Source organism: Patagioenas fasciata, chromosome 13, assembly GCF_037038585.1.
Source record: "Patagioenas fasciata isolate bPatFas1 chromosome 13, bPatFas1.hap1, whole genome shotgun sequence".
NCBI lineage: Eukaryota > Metazoa > Chordata > Aves > Columbiformes > Columbidae > Patagioenas > Patagioenas fasciata.
Window position 1 is genome coordinate 14,966,056 of NC_092532.1, and position 26,346 is coordinate 14,992,401.

General features: G+C 46.5%; 1 protein-coding gene across 5 annotated transcripts in view; it reads right to left on the minus strand.

The window, feature by feature from the left end:
* HYDIN (HYDIN axonemal central pair apparatus protein) overlaps positions 1–26,346 on the minus strand; it is a 144,614-nt gene that overhangs the window by 56,805 nt on the left and 61,463 nt on the right. For all 5 annotated transcript variants that reach the window (XM_071814217.1, XM_071814219.1, XM_065848077.2 and 2 more), the window contains exons 15-23: positions 26,138–26,238; positions 24,754–24,889; positions 24,086–24,250; positions 20,605–20,757; positions 12,308–12,546; positions 9,756–10,011; positions 7,737–7,880; positions 5,854–5,997; positions 4,800–5,113 (exon numbers count right to left, since the gene is read on the minus strand). In XM_071814217.1, the coding sequence (XP_071670318.1) occupies positions 4,800–5,113; positions 5,854–5,997; positions 7,737–7,880; positions 9,756–10,011; positions 12,308–12,546; positions 20,605–20,757; positions 24,086–24,250; positions 24,754–24,889; positions 26,138–26,238 (1,652 nt within the window). The remainder of the gene's footprint in view (positions 1–4,799; positions 5,114–5,853; positions 5,998–7,736; positions 7,881–9,755; positions 10,012–12,307; positions 12,547–20,604; positions 20,758–24,085; positions 24,251–24,753; positions 24,890–26,137; positions 26,239–26,346) is intronic.

Genomic DNA, 26,346 nt, shown 5'->3' on the forward strand with positions numbered 1-26,346 from the left:
GTGAAGGGTGAGAAACAGCTGGAGAAATTAAGAGAAACAAGGTCTGGAAAACTATATCACCTTACTCATCATTGCCACATGCAGTGACAGCAGGTCAGCAAATAAAGAGGAGTAGGGAGCCCATTCCTGCCACCCAGATTTAATCTGATGGCTTCCTTAGTCAGTGCTCTGCCAGAGAGATGAAGCGGAAGCGACAGCAGCGGTTCCTAAATCGACACTCTCAGTCTGCCTCAGCCAGGTTATGACAGCGAGCTGCTCCCATGCACCAAAAGAGGAAAAAAAAAAAACCCAATCAAACGAAAATCAACATTTGTTTCATAAACAGTAAAGCTCTGCAGAGACAGGCCTTGAGCAGCAGCCCAGAGGGAATTAAAGCACGAGCCACCCGGCAGCGCAGGCGCAACGGCATTTACAGGGAAAAGGACACTGTTTGCAGTGCAAACATAGCTCAGGTTCCCACTGCGTGCCTCAGGTGATAAAGATGTTCAGAACACAACGACAGAAGCTGGCTGCTGCCCAGGTTTGCCAGCTGAACATCACTGGCAGAGCAAGAAGTCACCTTCCAGTCAGTGTTTGCTGTCTGGCTATAAAACCAGAAGAACCACACAACCACAGCCTGGTCACGGTGTGCATGACACATGGACACCTCCCATATTTTGTTCTGATGGCAGAGACAACCCAAGTACAAAAGATAAAGTGATTCCCATGTAGTCTTCTGGGCTCCAATCTCTGTTGCAATGGCCTAGGTAAAAGTCCTCCAGATGTGTGACAGCATAACTGGTGGTCAGAAGCCCTGGGGCAGCAGAACCTGTCCCAAACCTGCAGCTTCCCAGCAAACGAGCAGGGAAAAAGTAGAGTTGTAATGAAGGCATGGAGGTGGAGGGTGGACAGTGAGGATCACCCTGCTGAAGGTGATGACAGAGAAACTTAGAGATATGTTGCAAATGGCAAACCATCACTCCCTCAACCTTCATCCTGATAAGGTATCACCATCCCACACCCAGTATCTGGGTTTTGTCTCTAATATAGACTTGGCAACAACATTTTTGCTTACTCCTGACTCCAAACCCCTCCTTGGCACTCACTATATTTACTTCTCATTCTGACTGAGTGCAACAAGAACCAAATTTCCCCAGGTTTGCTTTGCTTCAGCTCCCCAGCATCTCCAGCAAGCCCAGAGCTGGATCACCATCCCGAGGTGATGCCTGCCCGGCACCCAGCCCTTGCTCCCGGAGGCTCCATCTCCAAGAAATAAGAGGCCGCTTCTCTGTTACACTGAGCAAACAGTTTCTCCAATGCTGCCAAACCACGCGCAGCTGAAGGGCACACTCAGCAGCACATTTCCATCGTGCCTCAACCTTTTCTAAGTTACCCGTGGGATTTAAGCAGGAAAAGCAGCACCCATGGGGCTACCAAAGCCCAAAACGTACTGTCCCAAGGAGACAATAGCTCGGGGGGGGAGGGGGGGGTGAGAAGGGGATGTGCTCTGCTGTCACTCATCTGACACTCCCCAGCACCAGGGCACAGTGTATGTATATTCCGATGTATATTCTCGCTGCTGATGTTGCTACCGCTCTCCTCTGGTGGCTGACGGAGCATTGCTGTCAGATTTTCGCCTTGCACTGTTTTTCACTGTCTGCATTTTCCATTTCTTCCTTGTTATAAAAACAACAAAGCAAAAAAAAATCCATCAAATATAACAAAGAATTGGGGTTTTTTTGCTCAGTAACAAGGCTCGGATCTGGCTCGCAGGGTCCCTGCAGTGCAGCCTGCAAGGGGACATGGAAGGAGAGAGAGGGTACAGGTTTCAGAAATTATTAATGCTATAAGAAGACCCACTTAGGAAGAGAAAGGCTCCTAGTTTGTTCAACACAAATTGGCAGAGAAAGTCCTGGATGGAAAGGAAAAAGTAATTTTCTACATGTTTAGCTCAACAAACCCTTTCCCCAAAGAATCTACTGGCAATTCATTACACTGGATGTGCAGCCAAGAAGTTCCCACTCTCCAGAGGTGTCAGATCAACACACAGAGGGGTTTGACATGTGCCATGGAGATGCAGATCACTCTGTGTGCGTTAGCTTTGTCCCAGACAAGGAACACATCTCCCAAGGGGGGCAAAAAGAGGTGATGCAGGAGCAGCAGCACTCAAAGTCAATGACAAGTCATAGATCCTTAATAAAGGATGAAAACTCTAGAGAACAGCTAAGTTTGGGAATGAGCCTTTGGCAGCTTTTGTCAGAGGTGTCTAAGAAAATCCTTGTATGTCCGTTGGATTTAGTGTTTTCCTTCTGATAGGAGTCCCAAACAAAGCTGAAGAGCTGGACACTGCCCTTAGAAAGGGGGACAAATCAGTCTTTCGAAAATAAACCTTTAAGGTAAGAAATAACATGAAATGTTTGAATTTGACTCCAGATCTACTGTCTCCTGCTGGACAATTCTGGAGATCTATTCCAACGCTGCAGAAAACATTTTGGTGCAAAGGTTTTTAATTCAGCTCTGAGCTATCAAAGGTCCAAGGGATAATGGACAGACTATCCTCAGTCTGTCTCTAACCACATAGGTCTAGAAGAGTAACCACAGGAGATTTATGGCTCCGCAGTGTCAGAGAAGGGGCATGGGTTGGCATGACTTGGGCATGTCCAAACACACAGCAACGGTTGGATTGTGTTGCTTACATGACCAGTCCGCTCAAAGTAGCAGCAGTGACTAAAGAGTAAGGAAGAAAAAAAATGGGTTGAACAATTCAAAGAAGAAAAAAAAATTAAGCACAGAGTCTTGTCCAGGCAGAGAAACAACATTTTTCTTTCCTGGTCAAAATAAATTGTGTGTTTGATTGATGCTGGGAGTCTCTGATGATCAGCTCCAGCAAGGTTAGATGTTTGGATGGTTAAATTCTATTGATCTCACTTTCATGAGACCTGATGTTTGATTCCCTCGATGTCAGACTTACTTAGTTTGATCTGATAATTTAGAATACCAACAGTGCTTAATGTGGACCAGAAATAATATCTGACATGCTGCCCTTCTGCCAGGCTCTTAATGAGCAATTTAAGGTGTTAATAGCTTGGAGACCGTCTTCATTTCCAGTTCTGCCACAGAGGATCACATGGTGTCTGCTGAGAGACCCAGAGAGAGTACATTACTGCTTAATTAACATGCAGAGCAGAAAAGGGAGCTGTCGTAACGTCCACAGCGCTAACGAGCCAGCAAAGGGGCTACGGCAAACCCCTTCGAGCAGAGGCTGCTGTCCCCTGCCAGATGCTCAGGACACTCAGCTGTCACCAGCTCAAGAGTTGGGTGACTCAGCATCTGCTGGAAGAACAAGCACCTGCAGGCTGGGGTCCAGCAAAGCCAACTTAGGTGGAGACCGGGTAATTAAAAGCTAAAAACTGATTCAAGCATTCACATTTCCAAAACCCTAAATTGGTTCTAAAAATAAATAAGAGTAAAGATAAACAGGCAACCAGCCAACAAGTGGCCCCAGAGGAAATTAATTCCACACAGGTTTTGCTGTAATGTGCTTGTTTCTCTGTTATTATAAAATATATGCATTGTTCTATCATCCAAATTAGATTTTCCCTATAGCTTGTAATTAAACCTTAATCTAATTTACCAGGAGATGACATGGGCCTCCAAGCAGAGCTTACAGCCCTGCTCCTCTTTCCCTGCCCACCTCCCTCCACCTGCTTTTGCAGACTTTCCTCTGCATTTTAGGGTCTGATCTTAAAGGTGCCATGCATCAAGAAAGGCCACAGTAAAGGCTTGCTCTTACTAGGTAAGACCCAGCTGTGAATGGGCTTCCCCAGTGCCCGGGTCTTCTCACCCCTCCTCATAGCAATAGCTAATTTCCAGTTCCCAATAGGTCATGTCCTCTGAAGCAGATCCCAGTTCCCCAAACAAAACTGTTTATTGATGATCTCTATTATTTGTAATAGCACTTCAATGCACAATGGTTAACTTTGCTTGGTTTCCTGGGGCATTATGGAAAAACCATTTGCTACTGCAATTAAAACTGCCCTGACTAGACTTTTGTACTATTTGGAGAGGACACAGACAGAAGACTGGCTAGAAATGTGTTTATAGATGTGCTGCAGCATGACTGCAAGGTTGCTCTTTGAAGCTATGGGCCAACACTGGATGGCCCTGGCTCCCCAGGGATGCTCAGACAAGTGCTGACACCAACATCTACAGCTGCACCTGAAGCCACAGCAGAACCTGCCATTTTGCTGTAAAACACTACATGGCTGTTTCGTGACTGTGACGTGCAGATGAAAACTCACTTCACTAAGGTGGCACTTGCGTCAGGCCACAAAGGTCTGAGAAAGCAGCTTTCCACACCAGCTTTCCTTCCCAGGAGAACCAGTATGGGCTACAGCAAAGTAGCAGCAAGAGACTGGGACATCAGCACATTGCTCAGGTGACAGTGCCTGTGTAGATTCTTAGTATGAAATCACAACAAATAGGGGTTGGCAGGGAAGGAAAAGAGATCAAGTGATATATCTACTTGTGCCAGTGCCTAAGAATGGGTTTGTAGCTCCAGAAATAAAGAGTGACTCTAGGCTATGGGCTATGCAAAAAGTGTTAGTAGTATGTCACAGCTCCAGCTTGGCTCCTCCTTCCCAGCATCAAAATGGTGGAAATCACCTACTCCCTGAGCTTCTAGCAGGTGTTATTTCTACACAGGAAAGTTGAAAGTAACTTGGCAGATCTCAGGCAAATCACCACCTTGATCTTCACAAAGTACAAACAGGACACCAGTGAGGAAAAGAGCTTCAAGGAGAGGGCAAAGGTGCACATACCTCATCTGGCTCATGTGGCTCTCTGTCAGGAATGACCAGCAGTACTGGACAAGAAGTGGGCTGCAGTTGGTCATCTCAACGTAACGCACATCTTCAGTGTCATTCAAGATGCAGCCAAAGTCCAGGGTCATGGTCTCGATACGAAGATTCGGAAAGTAGACTTCTCCCCGAATGGTAACCTGCTCCTCATGAGGATGCTCAAGAAACTGTATTGTCAGAGCCTTCTCTACCACCCTGATATTCAAATCGTCTTCATGAGCAGGGTTAAATCTGATGGAGAGATGAAGTTCCTCCCCTATCTCCAGCTTCACAGGCTGCAAGGAGTGAAAAGTATTAATCACCAGTGTGATGAAGTCCCAATGTCTGACAGCATGAAACGTGTAAATGTTCAAAGTGTGACACCCGCATAGGCTGCTCAGCTCACCCTTCATTTCCTTCACAGCATGCACCTGACTGCAAGCACAACATGCTTGTCTGAGACCATCTCAGGCTCGGATCTCTTAGCATTGATACAAGAGGGACATAAATACTGTTCTACTGAATTCTGGATAACTCACAGCACAAGTGACACAGCATTGCAGCCTTACTCTTGCATGGGTCGTCACTGGCATAGCACAGAAGTTGAGTAGAGTCTGTGTCCATGTCCAACACCTTCCACTGACAACAGGGCAGGTGCCAGGCAGAGGCTGGAGGAGCATCCTCATCCTTTCTGAAAGCAGGGCTGCCTCTGAAGAGAGCAACCTGCTCTTGAGGTTATCTGAGAGTGCCTGCTGGGGAGCTGGGATGGCTTCCAAGAGACACCTTCACTAAACAGCTTGCCCAGACCTAGTTGCCTGCTCCCCTCTCCTTATGTCTTAGAGCCAGGATGGATCTCCCCAATTTAGATGATATTTTGTTCCCTTCAGCAGCTCATTCCAGATCTGATTTAGTTCAGGCCAGTCTACTACTGACTCTAAAGAATAAACTTCTCTATTAGAGGGTCCCCCAATAGAAACATACCACCACACTCCTCCCACTCCAAACCCTACCAGCAGGAAGGTCTGTGATTGCTCACCTGAACATCTGCAGGGAGGGGTTGCTGGTCCACATCACAGATTAAGAAGGGTTGTTCTAAGGCCAGGACAAGGCTGAGTGGCAGGGAGGAGATGTTTTTTAAAGAAAGAGGCTTGTACTGAAGAGTCAGGACATCACTGGGTTGCTACAGAAACAGGAGACAAGGGAAAAAAAAGCAACCTGAAGCAGCCATGGACCTCCTTTCCCTTTTTGATGCTTTTCAAGTCTTTCAACGCTGAAAGTGCATACTTCTCTATTTACTATTTTTATTAGTTTCTACCATTCTAGAAGGCTTTTCTCAAAACATATCAGATGTTATTCATGTTTAGACATCACAACATCCTCAGGGGACAAGTGAAACAGTAGTCTCATGTATAGATGAAGGAATAGGACCACCAGAGGAGGCAGCTGCTTGAACAAGGTCAAACCAGAAAGTGAACCCAGACCATTTGTCTCTGGTTTTGTATCTATCCTTGGGCAAAAGACATTTTTCTCTTACCTACAGTGATTTCTTATAACCAAATTGGCTCCAGTAGCCTCATAAAAGCAGCGAGTTTAGTCAGAAGAAAAAAGCAAGTAGGATTTAGCTCATAGTGGAGAGCCTGCAGCAGGCTTAAGTTCACTTTGAACATTCACATGCACATAAAGCCAGCTAGAAACCTCAGCAGTCTGGTCACAACATGTTTCCTGCTGCCCCTACTACAGTGACAAGGCACCTGCAGCCTCAACGCTAAGCTCAGCCTAAGCTATTTCTTCCTGTTTATACATTGCTCTAGGCTTCCTGTATGGTTTATATAAACTAGACAGTGTTTGGGAAACTAGTTCTGGATGTATTGGATATCAAACAGCTGCAGTGTCATAGCACTCAATAAATCGGAGCGCATGGCATCAAGCAGACCACAGGCAGACATCAGGGATAGCTGAAAAGCTTCTAATTAAATCTGAACTGCCTGTTCACAGGATTTTGTGCTTCTCTGGATGCCTGGGAACTGGAGGAGAGACTCGAGGGCACAGAAACTAAATAATGAAATATCTTCTCATTTTCAGACACCTCATGGGAGAGGCAAAGATGATGCAAGAGTCAGGACTCAAAAACTAAAGGGTACCTGCTTTGCCCTGGTGTTACCATCACTGCTGCTGAAGGACCTTTGCGAGTCCTTAGAAGGAGGTGAGACTTGGGGAAATACAAAGAGCTAGCAGCCATACCAGCTTCAGAGACAGCCCAGAGAGACAAGAGATGACTGTTTTTCCTCATCAGCCTGATGATTTGACAGCAATCTCCGTTTTTCTCATCTTTCCTACAGGATCAGTGTTCAGACTTCACTGTACCTTGGAGGATCCTCAGAAATCTCTCTTTACACTGAGTACAGTAACTGCTGTTCCTCTAAAGGTGGTCATGATCCTCCTCAGTGGAGCAGCTGTACTCTCAATTTTTGATGAAGTTAAACAGTCCCACCTCTAAAAAAATTCTCACTTACTTTACAAAGGGTGTCAGGAAAGGTGAGGACAGGTTTTAGCATTGCTCAGCTGCAGCCATCTGCTCTCCCACCTGCAGCCCCAGCACACGAGGTGGCTGCACAAAGCCACCCTGTTCTGGTGGTCCCACACATCTCACCCTGTGCCCTTGGCTCAGCAGCTCAGCTCCATCTCCACATCAAGAAGGGCAGAATATAGCTGATGAAAATGGTCCCAGCTCCAGAGGAACAAAATAATGATCTCAGTGTTAATAGCAAAAGCTTGGTCCTGCTCAAATCAACAGTCAAAGCCACATGAACTTGAAGAAGGTGTTAATCTTCCTCCTTTGAACACAAGCACACACACTGCCCATAGGCTTCTAGTCACCAGCCATGCTATTCAATGCCAAGATACAATCCAGAGACCTACCTTCTCCACCCAGAAAGTGATTTCTCTGGAGGACATTTGCAGAACAGGAGCAACAAACTCGCAGGTGACATCTACATGCATGATCTGTACCTTCCCCGCCTTGTTTCCCACGACAGCGTGACACAGCAGCCGCTCCTTCACCACCTGTGGGTACGAGTCACTTGTCACCTGGCAGCTGCTGGCAGGGTACCCAGAAAACACACTGCATTTGTTAGCCACCCGACCACAGACCGTATTACTGCCATAAAGTTACAGTCAGTAGTTTCCTCAATAGCCCCCTTTTTAAGATGATGCTTATTTATTCTGCACTTAAATGTCTGCAACGCTACACCCCAACATCCACAAAACGCACTTGTGAGACACGTGCTGTCTACAGTTGTAATAATCCCTGCCACAAATGATCATCTTTTTGATGTACCCCACTGCTAGAAAGCTGTAGGAACTGATTAAAAAGATATATAACTATATTAAGGTAAACAGGTGATAAAAGGGCCAATACCAGCAAACCCTCACTTGGAAGCTTGGTGGAAAGGATACACAGCAAAAACCCAAACAGCCAGCCTGCCTTTGGGTAAAGAGGGGATCATTCCTTCCTAGGAGGCACTAGAGCTGGTTTTAAAAAAACTTCACATGGAAGAGATGTCTTGCACTTAACATGAAAAGCCTCTCATTAAGCTGGATGCTCTTACATTCAAGACTTTTTCCTGATTTCTAACTGTATCACCTCCTCAAAATCCTCCCCTCATTTATCAATTCTTCCTGCTGTTACAACAGCACAACCCAACTCCTCCTCAGAGTCAACAGCCTTCAACATCATCTGTGTTACATGTGCAATGCAGGGAGTTCAGCTTTTGACCAACCTGAAGCATATTAAGTTCTCAAGATCCAAGGGAGGGGAAAAGCCCACTCCCTGAGTCTTGGCTTTAACTTCAGGAGCCAAGTAGCCACAGCTCTGCTCATGGATGCCCTTTCAGCTTTCCAGGCAAGACACCCCCACAAGCGCCCTGAACACTTTGTTCCCTTTCTGGTACCTTCTTCCTCCTCTTCAGTTCTAAGCCCAAAGGTTTCGCTGCACATGGCCAGTCCAAAGACGAGTAATCAAGTCTTCTTCAAGCTACCACTGAGGCAGTCTTTTAAAACACCTTTCAAAACTCCTATATCAGCAGGAGCTTAATTCATTTTTTTTTTTTTACATTTACTTAAGCATCTGTGCCCAGCAGTCCCAGAGCCAGGGAATGCATACCAGGGACAGCTGGCAGCTTCTCTGCAGAGTTGGATTTCCCCCAGGAATGAAGGGGCCAGGGAGGAGAATCCTGCTGAAATCCCTCTCTCTGAGCTGCCATCCAAGGGTGCTGCAAGACCTGCCTACCCTTAGGTCACCAGGGCTGGCTGAGACACTAGGGCAAGCTGTTATGGAAATATTGACAAAAGTCAGGCTGTCAATTATAATGATCCCTGGGAACAGTTTTTCACATGGAGAACGTCACTCTGATCATTAGAGCTGGCACACTGTGGTTGTTTTTCTCCTCCAGGACTCAGTGCTAGACAAGCCTGCTGCCCATGTTTGTCTACAGAGGAAGAATGATGCTGCTTCCAGACACTCCCTCCCTTCACAAGTGTTTTGTTTTACTTTCCACTTCCCTCACATATGTTATTTTGCATTTATTTACTTTCTGCCTGTACTCCTAGTTTAAGCATAACTTATGTTCTCTGCCCTTCCTGTCTCAGCATGTGACACCTCAGAACCTGCCATTTACCCCTGAAGTGGCAATACTTCCTTCAGCCTGTATTTTGGTATCAGCAAACTTGGGTTTACGGTAGCTATAGAAACACAAAAAAGCCTTAGCAACTGATGGTGGCCAGCAAGAAAAGCAACTGGTGCTGCCATGGTAACTTCTTGCATTTTAAAACAGTTTCTTGAAAGCATTTGCTCAATTTTTCAAGCAAATGTCAAGGGGCTGCAGAAGTCCCAGTGGAGGGGATCTGGTAGGGAAGGTTCAGGCTTCGTGGGGACCTCACCTGTGGAATGCTGGAGGAGCCTTCCAGCACCATCTCCATTGTCTTGCCCGGCATCAGCTCCATTCTCAGTGGTCGAAGCCTAAACACAGGGCAGACAGGTTTGGAGCTCTGGAAGGAATCTTTGCCCTTGGTGTTACTGATGGCAGGGAGACTGTCACGCTGGCGAAATGGGGCAAAACCTTCTGTTGTCCAATAGAGCTGATGGGTGCGCCGCCCTTTGTTCGTTATCTTGAAGTGGTAACAGCAGGGATCCAGGCTAGAAGAGAAGTAGACATGGAAAATGTCACAGGAGCTGCTGTTCCCCAGCGGTCACCCAGCTTCAGCACCTGATGGAGTTACCTGACTGCACACTCAGCAATAAAGCCCGCTCTGAAAACGCTGACCTAGCTCAAAGCTTCAGCAAGAACCAGACCTTGGTTGCCGCTAAGTTTATCACCATCCGGCAGCTGGTCTGTTTGCGTACAGCAAGGAAAAGCTTCACAAAGAACATCATCTTGGTTGCCGTGGACAGAGCATCACCAGCCTTGGGTGCTTAATAATCAGAGTGCTTTTCCTGAGGTGTTTCCTGCAGGTTTCACTCCATCAGATGCTAAGCTGGCATGTCCTGGCTGGAAGGGGATGGAGGAACAGATTCCTCGCCATTTCACCTCCCCCTTGGGAGTTGCTGCCTCAGCTGGTTTCCTCTGAAGATGCTATTTGGGAGCTGCAGGGTACAGAGACCCATCTGGCAAGGCCCCGGCCCTGGCACACGTTATCTCCCTCATCCCTTAGGGACCAGCCAACCCTCATCGCCCTAACATATCACCCTTTGCCTGAACGGTGCGGATGGTTTGTTTTTCGGGAAGATAGATGCACTGTGAGAATATAAGATCAACAAAAGCTTCCCCAATACAAACACGGTAGCAAGACCAGGTCCCACTGTGGAGGGAATGAAGCAACAACAAGAGCTGAATAACTACAGCAAGACATAAAACAAAACAAATATTCAATGGAAATTGATTCCTCCATGTAAAGAAATACTAACTGCAGGCTAGTCTGGAGTAATTATTTCACCCTCTATAAATCTGAGCATGACCAGAAAATGAATTGTTCCTGGAACACTTATTGTCTTTTTGAAAGGTACAGAATATGTGGCTTACAAAATGCACGGGTGCCATAAAACAGCTGAAGACAAACACAGAAGTGACAGGATAGGACAAACTAGTGTTTGAAACAGACTGTTACAAAGTGATGTATACAACTTCAGTATGAAATGGTTTATGTTGTTGACAGCAACAGATGAAAGCTTGGAACAGCTCTGGGTAGATGCAGAATTTGTGGCTCTGGGAAAGTCCAACTCCATTGAGACGTTACCTGGGTCCCATCTCAGCTCCCTCAGTGGCAGCTCTGCAGCCCACGGCAATAACAACAACTCCAAACTGAGCCTGCAGAGCTGGGGGGCAGAGTATGGTGACATGACATTGTCCCCTGCATTTTATAGCCCATTTGCAGCTGCAGAGCACAGGAAACGCTGGAGAAGCGTCCATCTCCCTGCAACATCCCTGCTTCGGTAGATGGTTTGTGGGTGTATATTTAAATTCCTCAAATCTACCCTAAAGATTAAGGTATCATTTATCTGCCTTTCTACCCCAAAATTTATGTATCTGAGCACTGTGGGTCATCTTTGCACCCAGGGAAAGGGATAGGCACCTCAAGACGACTCTTCTCATCTCAAGAGGTCTCACGCACAAGGCAAGCAACATTTGAAAATCCATATTCTTCTGCTATTTGCATAACGTACCTGGTTTCAGACACATGCATAAGAATCAGTGAATCCCCCACCTCAAGCTAAGCTCTTTCAATTAACACTCCCAATTTCTCCTGCCTGTCATCAGCAGACTTCCTCTCCTCTCACTTAGAGCTGATGCTGCAGCCACCCTCGCTCGCCCGCATCCTGGGCTGCTGCTGTGGCACTGACAGACAAAAGAGTGAGGAAAGCAGGTGGGAGAAATGAGGAAAGAGTGAGTACGTCTAATGAAGAGCAGCCCAGCAGGGGAGCTGGGAAAAACAAGTGAACTGCAGAATGATACCGGGCTAAGACAAATTCTGCTGCTCCTCCAGGACTCTCAGGCTGAGGGGAAATAAAACAGCACCATTAATTTAGCCAAGGAGTTGCTAACAAGCTACCACCACGGTTTTCTGCTGTTGCGAGATGATGCTTCACAGTGAGTGGAAAAGCAAGCAACATTATTGCAGAGGGAAATATGTTTATACTTGTAATGGAGCATTTTTCAGCTGGAGGCTTCCGGGACCTGCTGTTTCCCTCCAAATCTTTCAGATAAAGTGAGGAAATAAATGTATTATAACTAACGGCAATTCAGTGACAATTTAGCAACTGGTTTCCATTTTGGTGGCTTTTGAAGATGCCTAATGACTTTCAAATGGCCATAAAATGTTTCTAAAGGAATTCCTGAGGCTTCAGTGCAGACCCAGGACCTGGAGCACTGTAGGACTACAGCAAAACTCCTCCTTGCTGAGCCCACGGGAGAAGTGGGATCTGAAAGATTCCTTACCTGAAGTGGGGTCCCAAGTTGAGCGCTGGAGCAAAGGGCTTATCTGTGACAATCGTGGTGCCGATGCCAACGGCACGGACGGGGATGACATACATGCGGCTGTTCTCTATGAATAGGTTCACCTCGTCCTTGAATTTCTCAGTGTCATCCAAGTTGGCTATGACAGCCACAGACACCTCAGTCTCAGGGGGGATCACTCCTTCACTGGGTTCAACCCTCCAGCGTGAGCATTTACCAGCCTGTAAGACAAGCCAAACTCTAACTTAGGTTGGAAAACACAGAACCTGGTCTCTTGTAGGATGCAGGAAAACAAAGGACTATGAGGGTAAAAAAGAGAAAGGCTTAATTTACCTCAATCTAAGCTACAGTGTCTGGAAACAGCAACTATGCAGGAACTTATACAACCTCTATTTTACCCTCCTTCAGACTCACTTCATTAACCCAGTTTTGCTCAGCCCAAGGGATGCTCATCCTCAGGAGAAGGTTATTCCCCCTCCAGTATTGCCTTTGGAGTGTGCACCAAGGGAAGTTACTTGATCTCTCCTGACTACCCAACAACGGTGGCCAGGTTTGCAGAAAGGCTCAAGGCCAGAGGAAACCAGGACTTGATCAAATCCCACTGCAGCAGCCACATGGCTGGGGGATATTGCTGAGAGGTGGCAGAATAACTCTGACAAACTGGTTGATCAAAACCCCAACACCAAAGACTTTTTTCCCCAAGAGTTAGACAGTGCTTCTCAACAGCCCCTGAAGGACTGAAGCACTTGGGTCTCACCAATCATCAGCTGCAGCAATGCCCTCACCTTAGGAATATTCAGCTATACATTACTATAGCAGGGCAGGGTTGTTGGTTTTTTTTTAAATATAAAGCAACGATGTGCTTGGAGGCCTGACAGGATCCAAGTACTGCTTGATCCAGGCACGCTTAGCTCAGGCTTCTATCCATCAGGCTGGCAGGACTGAGCTCTAACAGCCAGCCCTAGGGAGAAGAGCATCAGAAAACCAAAAGCAGCACTTCAAAGTCACGGCAAGCATTTTAACAACCCAAAATGACCTCTGCTAATGAGGGTAAGAGCAGCTGGAGGCCAGGGAAGCAATAACTTGCTGAGCATTGAGGGTCCCAGTAGCATGTGTGCCCCAGCCACAGTAACTCCTTGGGCTGACTGTGCCCTGCATGGGGAATAGGTCAGGTCTGTGTGCCTGCTTCCCAGGTTGGAGCATGCCAAAGGCATCAAAATTATTCCAGGCACTGGCAAAATTAATAAACTCAGCTCCATTTAATTTGTCCTCTAGAGCTGTAAGAGAAAGTCGTGAAAAAAAAAAAAGCAAGATGAGAATGGGATGGAGGAAGTTAGCTGGCACGGGGTAGACACTCAGGCTCTGCTTCTCCATGAGGACCAGTGAGGCTCTTTTCACTCCTACATCTTCCACATTCATTATTATCCACAGTCTATTCTCCATTCTTCTGGTTTGGGACCTCATACTCTGTTAGGGAATATTCTTATATTCCCTTTGAGGTCTGGTTAATTATCATTTTGTTTTCTGCACTCCTGACACTCCTTGGTTGCAGAGGAGCAGCAGTACTCAAAAATTAGGCTGAACTCAGAGTGTTTAGCTAGACAGGAACAGAGCAAACAAAGCAAAATCTGTCTGCAGAGTTCTGCCTGCTTACCCAGAGACTACAATCACTGAGCCTCCTGAAACCATCCAAAAATCAGCACCAAATTAATTTTTGTCTTGAAGGCCAGTGATGCACACAACCCCAGGCAAGTAGACAGGAGAAGTCTGACCTCGCTGACCACATCAGATCCCACCAACCTCTGTCCCTGCATCCCTTGCGTAGCCTCAGAGGCATCCACTGCGCCGCCACCAGCCCAGGGCTACCCGCTCAACACGTTCACACTGAGCTGGTGGGTGTTGGGTTCTCATTGACATTAATGTACAGCTTCTCCTCTGATTCATGCTGACACAGGGTAGCTCGCTTGAAAAGGAGACCCGATAGCTCCGCTCCAGAGGTGAATCTGCAAGTCTGCTATCTGACAAAGCTCATTTATCAAAGCTTGGCAACAAGCCGGGCAGTAAATTGTACCCAAGAAACTATTACTGAGGAACAATGATAGGTTCTCTCAATGCAGCCAGAGTTCGAATTTCCCAGAGTGACCCAGCGCAGACCCGTCATGCGCTGCCAGGCCACCAGCCCACTCCAGAGGAGCACGATTTGCATCGTGTTCTCATTCCTTCAGTTACATTTGGTGTGGGTCCAAGGGGCAGCACAGTGCATCACTGCACAGGAGACCTGCCAGGACCAGAAGGCTCTGCCAGGCCAGATGCACTCAGGTTTCTGGGTCAGCTTCTGCCTGCACCCATCCAAGCTGCATCCCAGAGACAAGAAATCTCTTGGAGCCAGACTAAAAAACTCCATCACTTCGGAGACCAGGATCTAACTTGCAATAACATCCCTGCTACTGGCTTATCCCCAAATGCTCTGAAAAATGATGCAATAGCTGTTTGCACTGGATAGACAAAGACAGTGCCTATTTCCGTCCCAGTAGAAGTGTGCACTATCAGACATCACAGTCCCTGAATGCTAGGCAAGTGTAGGGATTAATCACTTAAAGAAGTTCAACACCAAAATCTTTAGCTTCTCCCAGGACAGATCTCCATTGCGAATAAGAGCTGCCAAAATTTGGCGATAATGGACACCAGCATGTGTCTGAGACAGACGGCTGGCTGCCCTAAGGGATGACTGAGAAGCCACCACACTCAGTTCTTTTGAAGCTACTTAAAGCCAGTTAATTAAAAGTGACCTGGTTGTTCTGGCCTTGCACAAGTGAAAAAGGAAGCAGAACTCAATATTAAAAATGCAGCTGTACTTTACCAAGCCATAGCTCTAGCGAAAGAGGATTCGTGCCTTGTCAGGCTGACCCATCACTCCTTGTGGAGGCTGCACATGAAGGAGAAATAAAACCCCATCCTACATCAGTGGTGCACAGAGATTTGTCTCAGGTGTTTCAGCATTCTCAAGGTGGGGGACACTACTATCTTCATTTCAAAGCTACTCTTTATCTGCACAAACTATCAGTGGCAGAAAATAGCCCCAAAGCACGGTGAGCCTCAGCAGGAGGTGGGGATCAGAGCACGAGGCTGGAAGATGCTCCCACCAACCACCAGCCTGCTCCCGGCACCTCAGCACCAGCATCTTCTCAGCAAAAGCATGGGGACCACTTTGGTTCAGCCTCCGCCCCAGAGCACCAGCAAGGGCATGCGTCAAGAAATCAAGAGGCAAAGCATCTAAAGCCAGTAAAAAAAAAAAAACACCCCACAACTTCAAAGTGTGGCACTCACTGTCACTGACAACGGAGCCTAATTTGTAACTCTTAGTTCAGCTAATAGCAGACTGCTGACTGAGCTGACGAAGCTTGTCTCCATCCGTGTCCCTGGTCCACAGCTTACCCCTCCGAGGTGGGGAGACCAGAGCCACCGTTCCACACAGGACACGGGTACAGCTTGGCCACATGCTGCCAGCACGACATTCAATAACCAAATTTATCTGGATTTCCCTTTGGGAAAAGCATTCTGCTGAGTCACTCTTGCTTGTACGAACATAATTGCCTTGAAGATTTCTACCTTTCTTTAATTTAGTTGGCCAATGGGTGCAGCACAATGCGACAAGCTTAGTTTTCCCAGACGAGCAGAATAATTTCTTCAATTACAGAAATACAGCAGCTTTGAAAGGGCATGAACTCATATAAGATGCCCCATCCCTGGAGACATCCCAGGCCAGGCTGGACGGGGCTCTGAGCAACCTGATCTGGTGAAGGTGTTCCTGCTCATGGCAGGGGTGGCACTGGATGAGCTTTGAAGATCCCTTCCAACCCAAGCTATTCTATGATTCTATACCTGACATGATACAAAATCCTCTTTCCTGTGGCCAGATTTCAGGCACCTTTCCCAATGTCTCCTCCAAACCTCTGCTCCCCTTTCTGCAAGCCACATGCCCCAGACACTGGGAAGAACTCAACCTTCCACCTTCCTCAGGTTTTCATACAACCAGCCACCAGCACAAGACTGCCCACTCTTGGCCCTGAGACTTGTTCATGAGCAACACCCGTGAGTTTTCAGGCATGAACCAGCTCTGGCAAAACCAAACTGGGTTCAAATCAGCAAATTGATCCTGCTGTGTTAGCAAAACATAGCATTTAAAAACCAAATCAATGGTTTCAGTCTAAAGATGAGCTTTCAGAGCATCATGAGGCTCCAGTGGGACAGCTCTGGAAAGAGTTAGGCTTATGTATCTTCAAACCTTCCGCTCATCTTGGAAGATAGTACATATTTGGGTCCAATGCTGTCCATACCCTGGAAAGTTGATTTAACACTCATTTCTAAATAGCATTGCAGATATATTTGAAGGGCACAGCACAGTTTGCCTGTGTCTTGCTACGAGCAAACACTGACAGGCTGGCTAATTATTCAGATGCTCAGGAGGAAAAAAAAAGTAATTTACAGTAGATGTAAAAACCACGCTCTTTCCAATTCAAGTCTGCTCTGACTTCAGTGAGAGCAGTTGCAAAGAGCTACAAACAATGCCAACACACTCTTCAAAGCCTTCCCTCCCCATAGCCAGTACAATTCGACCAGATAACGACAAAATCACCTATCAGCCAGAACAAGAAACAGAATCACTAAAGCAGCATCCCTTTATCAGCACTGTTTTTAAGTTTATCTCCATGTTTTGCTGTCTCTCCATATGGCTGTTTCTTCAATAAAGGGAATGTCATCAAAAGCTTGAGATAATAAGCAATAAAATTAGTAAATGAAACAAATCTTGTGCTAATGAGGAGAGAAGTAAGTGGGGGAATAGGAACTGCGTGTTCTCTCTTTCCTTATGCTGAGTTTGACCAGGAGCCTTTATACGCTGCCTGGAAATGATTTGATTTTCTCTAGTGAAGTCCAGTGAGAAGATAAACAGCTACAGCTTTTTTTTTTCCTTAAACAAAACGTGGACTCTTCTGCAATGCAAGCTCCAGTTAGACCTGAGGGCAGCTCATCCCTGGGAACATGGAAGGGGACTTGCTTGCCAGGCACTCTCCTGAATACACCACAGCTGGCTGCATGACCACATCCAGCTGTACGACCATTGCTGGAAAGCAAGCAGCAGCCAGCTCCATCAGGAGCACAGGGCTCCAGATTAGGGAGATCAGGGATCAGGTCAAAGGAGACAATCTCAAACTAGGAAACAGAGCACCATCACCAGGAGACGAAGTCCCAAGTAAGGTTCTCTCTCTCTTCCCTTATCAAAAGGCACCAGGAAACCACTGTTTGCCTCCCTGCAGTAGCACATAACAGACCCAGCATGGTGGTTATGCAGGCAGAAGAAAACTGCCACAACAAAAATTACACTCTAAGCCTTTTCTTTCCTGATCACACAGGCATGATATGCAGCTGCCTTCAGTGATGCCAAGAGATGTCATTCTTAGTAGCCAAATAAAAGATCCTTGAGAAGACAGACAAAACACAAGTAGGAAATGATCAAAGAAAGACACTTTTTCCTCTCTGCCTTCCTGCAGGGAGAGCAAACACTTCCATTAATCAATACAACTCTTTCGCACTTGTCAATATGGTAAAAAAAGGAAAAAAAGATGACAGCAGCAGCAAGGAGGGGAAACAGCCACTTTTTCCAGCAGGTCACATCAGTCCCCAGCTAACCTGCAGCAGCTCCTTCATACTGAACTTCTCCAATCTCTTCTACCCACAAGAAAGGCAAACCCTCCCCGTGCTGGATCCCGAGGATGCTCTAACAGGGCTGCCTGGCAGCTGGGAAAGCAACCTGACAAAGAGAAGTACATCAGCCAGGATTCAGTGAATGAGCAGGGGATGATACACTGGTCCAAAGGCTCACAGACCTGCTGATACCCCGGCACGCAGGGATGGGCCAGCAGAGGACCAGGGTATGAAATCCCTACACTCCCTTGCAAACCCAAAAAGCCAACCTCAATGCACAGATTTGGAGGTATTTTATTTCTTTCCTTCTGGCAGCAGCGATGCTCAGTGCTGCTCCCTCACAACTCATCCAACAGAGAAAAGAGAAGATGGATACAGGGAGGCCTGTGCACAAAGGGCACTCCAGGTAATTCCTTAAGTCACTCTTCCAAAGGGAAGTAATCTACAAAAAAGCATCTTGGCTTGCTCAGATAAAGCTCTTTTCTCCCACAAAGCTAGGAGAAAAGCTTGACTTGACAGAACAGCCATTTGCATGTGGTGGTTAAGACCACCACCAAGGTGGCAGCACGGCCATCTGTGTTACAGCATTTTCCTTTTCTGTTTCGAGTAAGACACCAGCCTTTTACTTACTCTGTTGCTGCCCCTTAATTTAATCTCATTCAGTTTGTTGAGCTGCCAGTCAGTGTACTGTAACATTGCTGATCCAACGCTGCTGTGAAAATTTCAATCAATAGCCTTTTCTTTTGAGTGGGGACCGTGATCTATAAGCCTAACTGCAAACAGCCACGGTTTTGAGATTAGCTATCAAATGGGAGACAGGGAAATCACAGTTCACCGTCCTGCAGCCATCTCCCAGCAGAAAATCAAAGCAGCAGCTTTGTCATCTTAGAGAACACAAGACCGGGGTTCAGGGGCACAAGGAAATGGAGGATGCCCAAGTCACTCACCAGCTGGAGCCAGTTCTGCTCTCAGATGTACATGTGCAGTTCACCCTGACACTCAGCTGCATCTCAAATTTTAGTTCAAAAATTATTCAGTCCTCTCTTCTCCCCAACAATAAACCACCAGGCAGCCTAAGGCAGCAGCAAAGGGCAAAACTTCAACAGAAGCAGCAAAACAGCACCAAAGGAAGTGGCTGCTGAGGGTGAGGGATCAGCTGGAGCACATCTCGCCTGCCACAGAGCTGCTCCCATCAGGCAGGCTCAGCATCGCTGTGCTGAGAGTCTGAAAAGCCCTTGTTGAAAGGGCTGATAGAGCAGGTTCCCAGGACCTGCCTCCTTGAATGTCTCCGTGATCTCAGCAGCTACTTTGAGAAGCTGAGATGCTCACCACGGGGTAATTCAACCCTGTGGAGTCAGCAGGGGGGACTGTGGAGCAGCAGAGTTCATCTTCACTGCAGGAAAAGAAACTATCCCTGAACCACCTCATATTATTGTTCTGACTAGCCACAATATTTGCAGAGATTACAGGGAAGCAGGATAGGATTTATTGCCCAATCCCATAAATGAAGGCACTGAGGCAAGGAGAGGCAGATCTACCCCTGCAAACCCCCTGGTGAGGGCAGGCACAACACCAGCATGGTGGTACCTAAACAAAGCTCTGCAGGACAGCCTTGGGTACAAGCATGCAAAAACAAGTACGACCCATCAGAGGTGGCTTGATCTCTGCAGAGATGGAAAACAGACTTCCACTGGGGAATCAAAGCAAGCTGCCCTGACAATCCCCCACTTTGAGGTTACATTTATTCTCCTGGGTACAGAAACTGGAGTGAAACAGCTGGAAAAGCAGCAAGCTTGAAACTCAGCCTGGGTTAACCAGCCCCAGAAGTTCAACCCACCTAGCACAGAGAAGGACAAATCACCTCCAAACCCTGTTTTTTGTGAGGAGCACATCCCACCCAGTCTCAGCACATGAGCCCTTCCCAGCTGCATCCTTCCTGCTCTCCCCACCAGGGACACAGTCAAGCTCTCCTGCTGCTGCAGAGCTTGTCACACTACCCAGCCTCCATTAATTAAATAATCTGTTTGGATAGCTGATCTCCAGAGATGCTCTGCAACACTACAGGGTCCACACACTCAACAGGGACACGACCCTTACAAGTATATTTTTGTGCAACAACCCACCTGGTTTGACTCCCAGCAGGTGTGAACCTCACCTCATCACAAGCTGTTTGAGGACAGACCTCACACCTTTGTCTCATTCATCAACAGGAGTATGACACAAAGCAAATGCAGATATAACAGGGAGATCCTAGGGAAACCTGTGCCCTTTTAGGAGCAAAGGGCCACAGGGTTCTCTTCATCTCCTAGAGCATGACTCTCAGAGCCAAATACCTTTCACAAAATAAAAGGAAAACTTGTAAAAATGATCCAGACTAATTTCTGCTCAAACATCTAAGCAAACTCTCTCTTTTACTGGTGAGTGTCCCAGCTAAAACTGCACTCAGAACCATGCTCCTCTTGCTACATTGTGATGGAATAACTTCCTTTCTCAATATGGAATTGTATATAAAAATCAAGTCACCGACTGCTATGGACCAGTCATTTTTGTTGTAAAATAGCCCAACAGATACTTACCATCTCTGTCGAGAAGGATGCAGGGATGACAGTCTGATTGGAGAGGTGGAGAATTCGGGAAGCATCCTGTAGAACTTGGATATTGCCAAAATTTATCTTACTCGGCTGCACGTAGACAACTGGTCCTTCTCCAATGCTCATTAAGTGGATTTTCTGCTCCAGGAAGCAGGTAGGAAAGATAAAAAAGAACAGGGAAAGTTTAAAAAGATTAGACAGCTTTAAGGGTACTCCTAGACCAAGGGATAATTACCGCTGTTTGAAGTTTTCAGTTTTGTAAGACTGAAACAGAAAGCCTGGAGCAAGTGTGTGGTCTCCAGCAATCCCATCTAGAAGCCACAAGTTCCCAGTTGCCCATGTTCACTTTTTTCACATATTTGCTCTCATTCCTCTACCTTGTGTCTGCTCCCATCCCCTTTTACATCTTGGTCTTGCCCCAAACCACCCTCTGACTCCTGCTGCTGCACAGTCACACTTGGAAAGCAACTTCTTTAACAGTCCCACAACTACACCTGTGGAAACCCGCACAAGTCCAAAGAAAAGCAGGCTCTTCTGAGCGGAGATCATGCAAGTTAGTTGCCTCTGATTTGTGCCCATGTGTATTACTGGTATTATATGCAGTATTTTTTTATTTTGATAGTCTGAGACACCGAAGTTTTATTCTTGCAGAACTGGTGCACACTATTGGATAAACTACCTTTGATAAACTACCTTCTCACATCATTAAAAACAATGAGAATTTATCCACTCTGGCTGGATTTCATCAGTTCCAAACACCCCAACTCTTAAACAGGATCTGAATGCATAAAACTCCCAAGACTGACAAGCTGATGCGCGATTCACTGGAGGGCACAGGGTATGATTTAACCACAAAAGAAACCAGCCTCCGTGATGCAAAACCTTTAATGATGTCTGACTCAAGGAAATGCCATTGACAGCTGTCAGAATCACTAGCCAGAAGGAGCAGCATCAAGAAATGTTCATCCCTTGACAGGACACTGCGCAAGAGTGAGCCAAAAATCACGCACTAAGGCTGGTACCTCAGAAATAAGGAGCTGAAGCCATGCGTGATGATGGACCTTTAATCCCTCTGGGTGAAGGGAGGCACAGAGAGCTGCAGTTGGGTTGATGCTGCTCAAAGCTCCCAGGAAGAGAGAGCTGGGGGGAGGAGTTCTGCTGGCTTTGCTTCCAGGTGACAGTGGTACAAGAGCAGCAAAAGCAGGACAGAACCCTCTGGAGATGGGCAGAATAACTTCCGGAGAATGCCCAGGCTAGCTGGCTTCAGTAAGTGTGTACTAACATGGTAGATATATCCTTACCAAGGAAAGGGCTTATTAAAAATATATATATCCAATCTTAAAAGAGACAAGAAAAACCCCATTCAACAGTGTTAAGGCAATGTTAACACATGTGGAAAGGCAGTAACAAGAATTGACAACTTTGCCATCAGTAATATTGCCACACATACACCCCCTGTCCTGCCCCCAGCAGCACTGCTGGCTTTGTCAATGGGTAATGTCATGTCACATTCTATCATTTAAGAACGAAGAGCATCTGTCCCTGGCAGACAGATGTGGTTTGAGTGACCACTTAATTCTGATAGCAGCCAGCTGCCCAATCTCCTGCCTGTGGCACATGAAGCTTCCCTTCCAGTAACCCCAAGGTTGGGTTTTACCAGCTCCTTAATGCAGGAGATTACACACACACAAACTGAAGCTGGCACACAGTCACCAGCAAACAAAATACCAGGCAAAAGACCCATGGAGGGACCCTACGCAACCTGGATGAAAGATCTGTGCCACACTTCACCTAAAATAGTGTCAAGACTTGGTCTCAATACCAAATGGCATAACTTAAGACAAGACCGAGTTTATATTTTGCTTTATTGGAATACATTGCAGCAATTCTCCTGAGTTCAGATTTGTACCAAATGATTCATAGGGCAGGATTCGCCACCAGTGCAGGATGTATAACAGGATGGTTAGCCGTTCTGCTAGCCCAGAAAGCTCTGGAGAAGGCAACTACTGAAACCACACACAAACTATAGGACAGTCCTATAGAAAACGCAAAGAATCTCACCTGACAGCCAGAAACTCAGGTCCGTACTGTCGATACACCCAGTGAGGTTTCTACCAGCACTCGCTGGGTCCTAGCAGCAACTCAGCATTAACACTGCACATTAAAATTGACTTAATGGGCACAGACACTCGCTCTATCTCATGCTAGTCATTTATTTGGGGACAGTTAGGATTCTTCAGTTGAAATGCTTGTCCTTTGGGAAACAAACTGACATACTCATCTCCAGATAAAAACGATTAAGGTAAAGTTTGAAACTACAAATTCGTAGTCCAAGTGTAAAAGCTTTGCAAAAACACTGTAGTTAAGCAAATAGTTAAACAGCTAGATTATTCTAGCAGGGAGAAACCCTCCTTTTCAAGCGAAATGTGCCTTATATTTATGAGCAACTGTTTTGTCTAACTTCAGTCTTTCCTGTAAAGCCCACATTGCCTGGCACTCCTGTTGACTGGTTTCCATGCACATCCACAAAGGCCTGGGTTGAGTTGTTCAGTGGTGTCCAGGGGCTTCAGCAGCATCATCTCCATTCATTTTAATAAAAGTTTAAATCCCTGCGACTACTTTCAAAATGTCAGTCTTCCTTTCTGTTACAGAAAGCTTAACATTCCCAGCAATCCTCTGACATCCTCTTCCGTGCTCAGGGAGATGACAAGACATTTTAAAACAGCTGCTTCAAAAGTTAATATCATTTTAAATTAAAATTTTATTAACTAAATTTATTCTAGATTTCAGCTATGCAAAGCCAGGACACTACATACAACTTCCTTCTGCCTACATTTTGTTGTCATTGCTGCTGGTACATATGCCTGAATGCAAACAACATATTTCAGGAGGCCCTAGCCAACGAATGTTTTGCCTTATCCATTTCCAAGCTTGGCAAAAAACAAGTCTCTGTGCTCCAGCCGTAAGCAGTGTGGAGACTCGTGTCTTCGGCTGAGACTTTCGGTAAAGAGATACAATGGATATCTCTCAGATGTAACGGACCTGACTTTCAACATGGTTTCTTGCACAGAGCTCGCTTTAGCAGGATTCAGAGATGCCCCTGGGTGCTCCTGAACAAAAGCCCTAATGAAGCATCAGCTGCTCTTCATCTAATAACATAGCAGCCTATGAGACCCAGGGATTGTGCTGGGTTTCAGACTGAGCTTGTTATCCTGTCTCACATATCCGTAAATTAAGCACCATGTCAGACTCTTAGATTATCACCTGCCTAAGAAGATACCATCCTTCCTCTTCTTCAGACAGTAACTGTTGCTCATGCCATGAATCTCTTCTTTCCTTGTCCACAAGCAGTTATACATTACAAGCTGTTGTTTCCCAGCAAGGATCCTTGGAATTAGCAACCCTGCCTGTACACTTTACACCCCACCAAGATGAGTCACACAAAGACTCACATCCGAGGACTCACCAGTGGGGATTCTTCACTACCAAATATCGCGACATGAACGACAGTGTCCTGCTCTCCTATCCTCTGGGCTTCCAGTACCAATGGGACCTCCACCGAGCTGTGAGGCTGAATGACCCCGCAGGGTGCAGGGCTGGAGTACCACACAGCAGCATCCTCCTTGTGTTTCTATAATAGGGACAGAATCAGAGCGACCTTTGAGAAAACTTTAAACTTCTTTACATCTACCACAATGGCAATTAACACATTTTTCAAAATCCCTAGGAGAAGGCAGGAAGGCACAGAACCAGATGCGAGACTAGTACAGGATCAGCATCCTGAAAGGGTCCAAAAGCTGACACATCTGCAAACACCAGCTCCTTTGCTGGCAGCCTCCTTGCAGCAGCTTTTCACACTCCTCTAAGTTCTCCTGCCTGAAAGCAACCCAAAGACTACAATAGAAACTACTTCCTAAAGAGTTTAAACTGCTTCCTAAAGTTCATAGTCAGGTAGGTTTCCATTTAACTGCTTCCTAAAATTTATATTCGGGTAGGTTCCTGTTCTCAAACCTTTGTTTGCTGAAAACGGGCATCTATCTGAATATAAACCTGCAAGGCCTTATCCAAACCCCTTTTTTTACTAAGGAACTCCTCAGTAACATTTGAGGGCAAAAGGCAGATGCGATGCCAAACCTGAGGAAGAACCTTGTAGCAGCCTGGAAGATCGCTGTCGTTCACAAGGGTCAGCATCTGCTGATAAGGGAATTTTAGAAAGCACCGTCCAAATGTCATGATGGGGTTGAGCACTTGCAGTGGAGGAACTACGCATCTAGAAAGAGAGATGATCAAAAGGGAATTAGAGATACTGAGAGAATGTAGAATTTGTTTACTCCCTAAATAGCATGAAATGGAGCATAACACATTTGTCACTGTCAAACAGACATTTAATACCCCTGCAGCAATAAATCACTTTTAACTTCTTTATATTCATTTTTATTCTGCAATCTCTGGTAAGGGAAGGACAAATTGAGTCTTGGTATTGCAGAGGCTTGCCAGCATGGCCAAGTGTCCAGGCAGAGCAGTGTCCTGTCCCAGAGATGTCTGACGGGCACCTTCACCCCAGGTGGTTTGCAAGGACCCTCTCAATGCTCCCAGCAAGACACAAGCTCTGGGGAAGCCTTCCCACCAAGGACCAATGCTCACTAGGACTCAAGGAACACAAAACCACCAGTGTCTCACTAAAAACAACTCCCTCCTCTCCCATACCATTGTTACCCTGCCTGAAAACTCAGCCATTTGCCTCAGCAATGGAGAGAACGAGCCACCACCTGCCTTACGCAGTGGGCAATCACCCTCTCCCAGTTCCTGCAGCTACCTTGGCCCTTTATCCCCACAGGTCCATACACTCTGTTCCCATTTTTACTTATTTTACAGAACTGCCGCCCAGGCCTGGGAGAGAGAACAGCACCAGTGAGCTGCATCCCGCTTGTAATTAAACTGACACCCACTGCAGCACAACAGGACTGAATCCAGCTGCAGTAAGAACAACTTTTGGCTTAAGTCTAAGAACAGAAATGCTCAAAAGAACTAGAGGGAAGCAAAGAAATCTGAACCCACCTTCCACACAAAGAACTATTCTCCCTTTTGTAAGATCTTGCCTTCATTTTTCTCTCACCAGTCCTGCCACAAGCCCTTCCCCATTTGCACATGTCTTCATTAACTGAACCAGACAGCAGCTTTCAGTAGGTTGCTTGCTGCATCCCTAACAAATGTTGCATTTTGGTCACAACCCAGCACAAGTTCATCACTTGCAGGAAAGAAGAGAGCCCTTTGGAAATTTGCTACACCTCAAGCACCAAAAAACAGGCCAATAATGAATATAATTACTGTTCCCATTAGAAAAAGGCTCAGGGCTGTGCCTGTCCATTGAGCACAGGTGCCTCTCAACATGGGCTGCTTGCAGAGCACTGCTGTTCTCGTATCTAGCTGGGCAGAAATCGCTCATTAAACAATGCTTCGCATTTGGAGCTGGAGCCAGCAGATCATGTGCAAGGCAGCAGAAGGGAAGTGCTGGTACCTGGCTGTGAGGAGCAGCGCCGACACCTCCTTGCCAACACCATCCACATCCACCACCAGAGCCAGCTCATAACTCTTCACTGTGTTGGAACACAGGGTGACCTAGTGGAAGAGAAGAGCATCAAATACTTGATCACTCCCAAAAGCCATTGTGTCCATGTGTGGTGTCCTCTGGTTCTCATTCCACAGTAAGGAAGGGAAGGTTTTTGC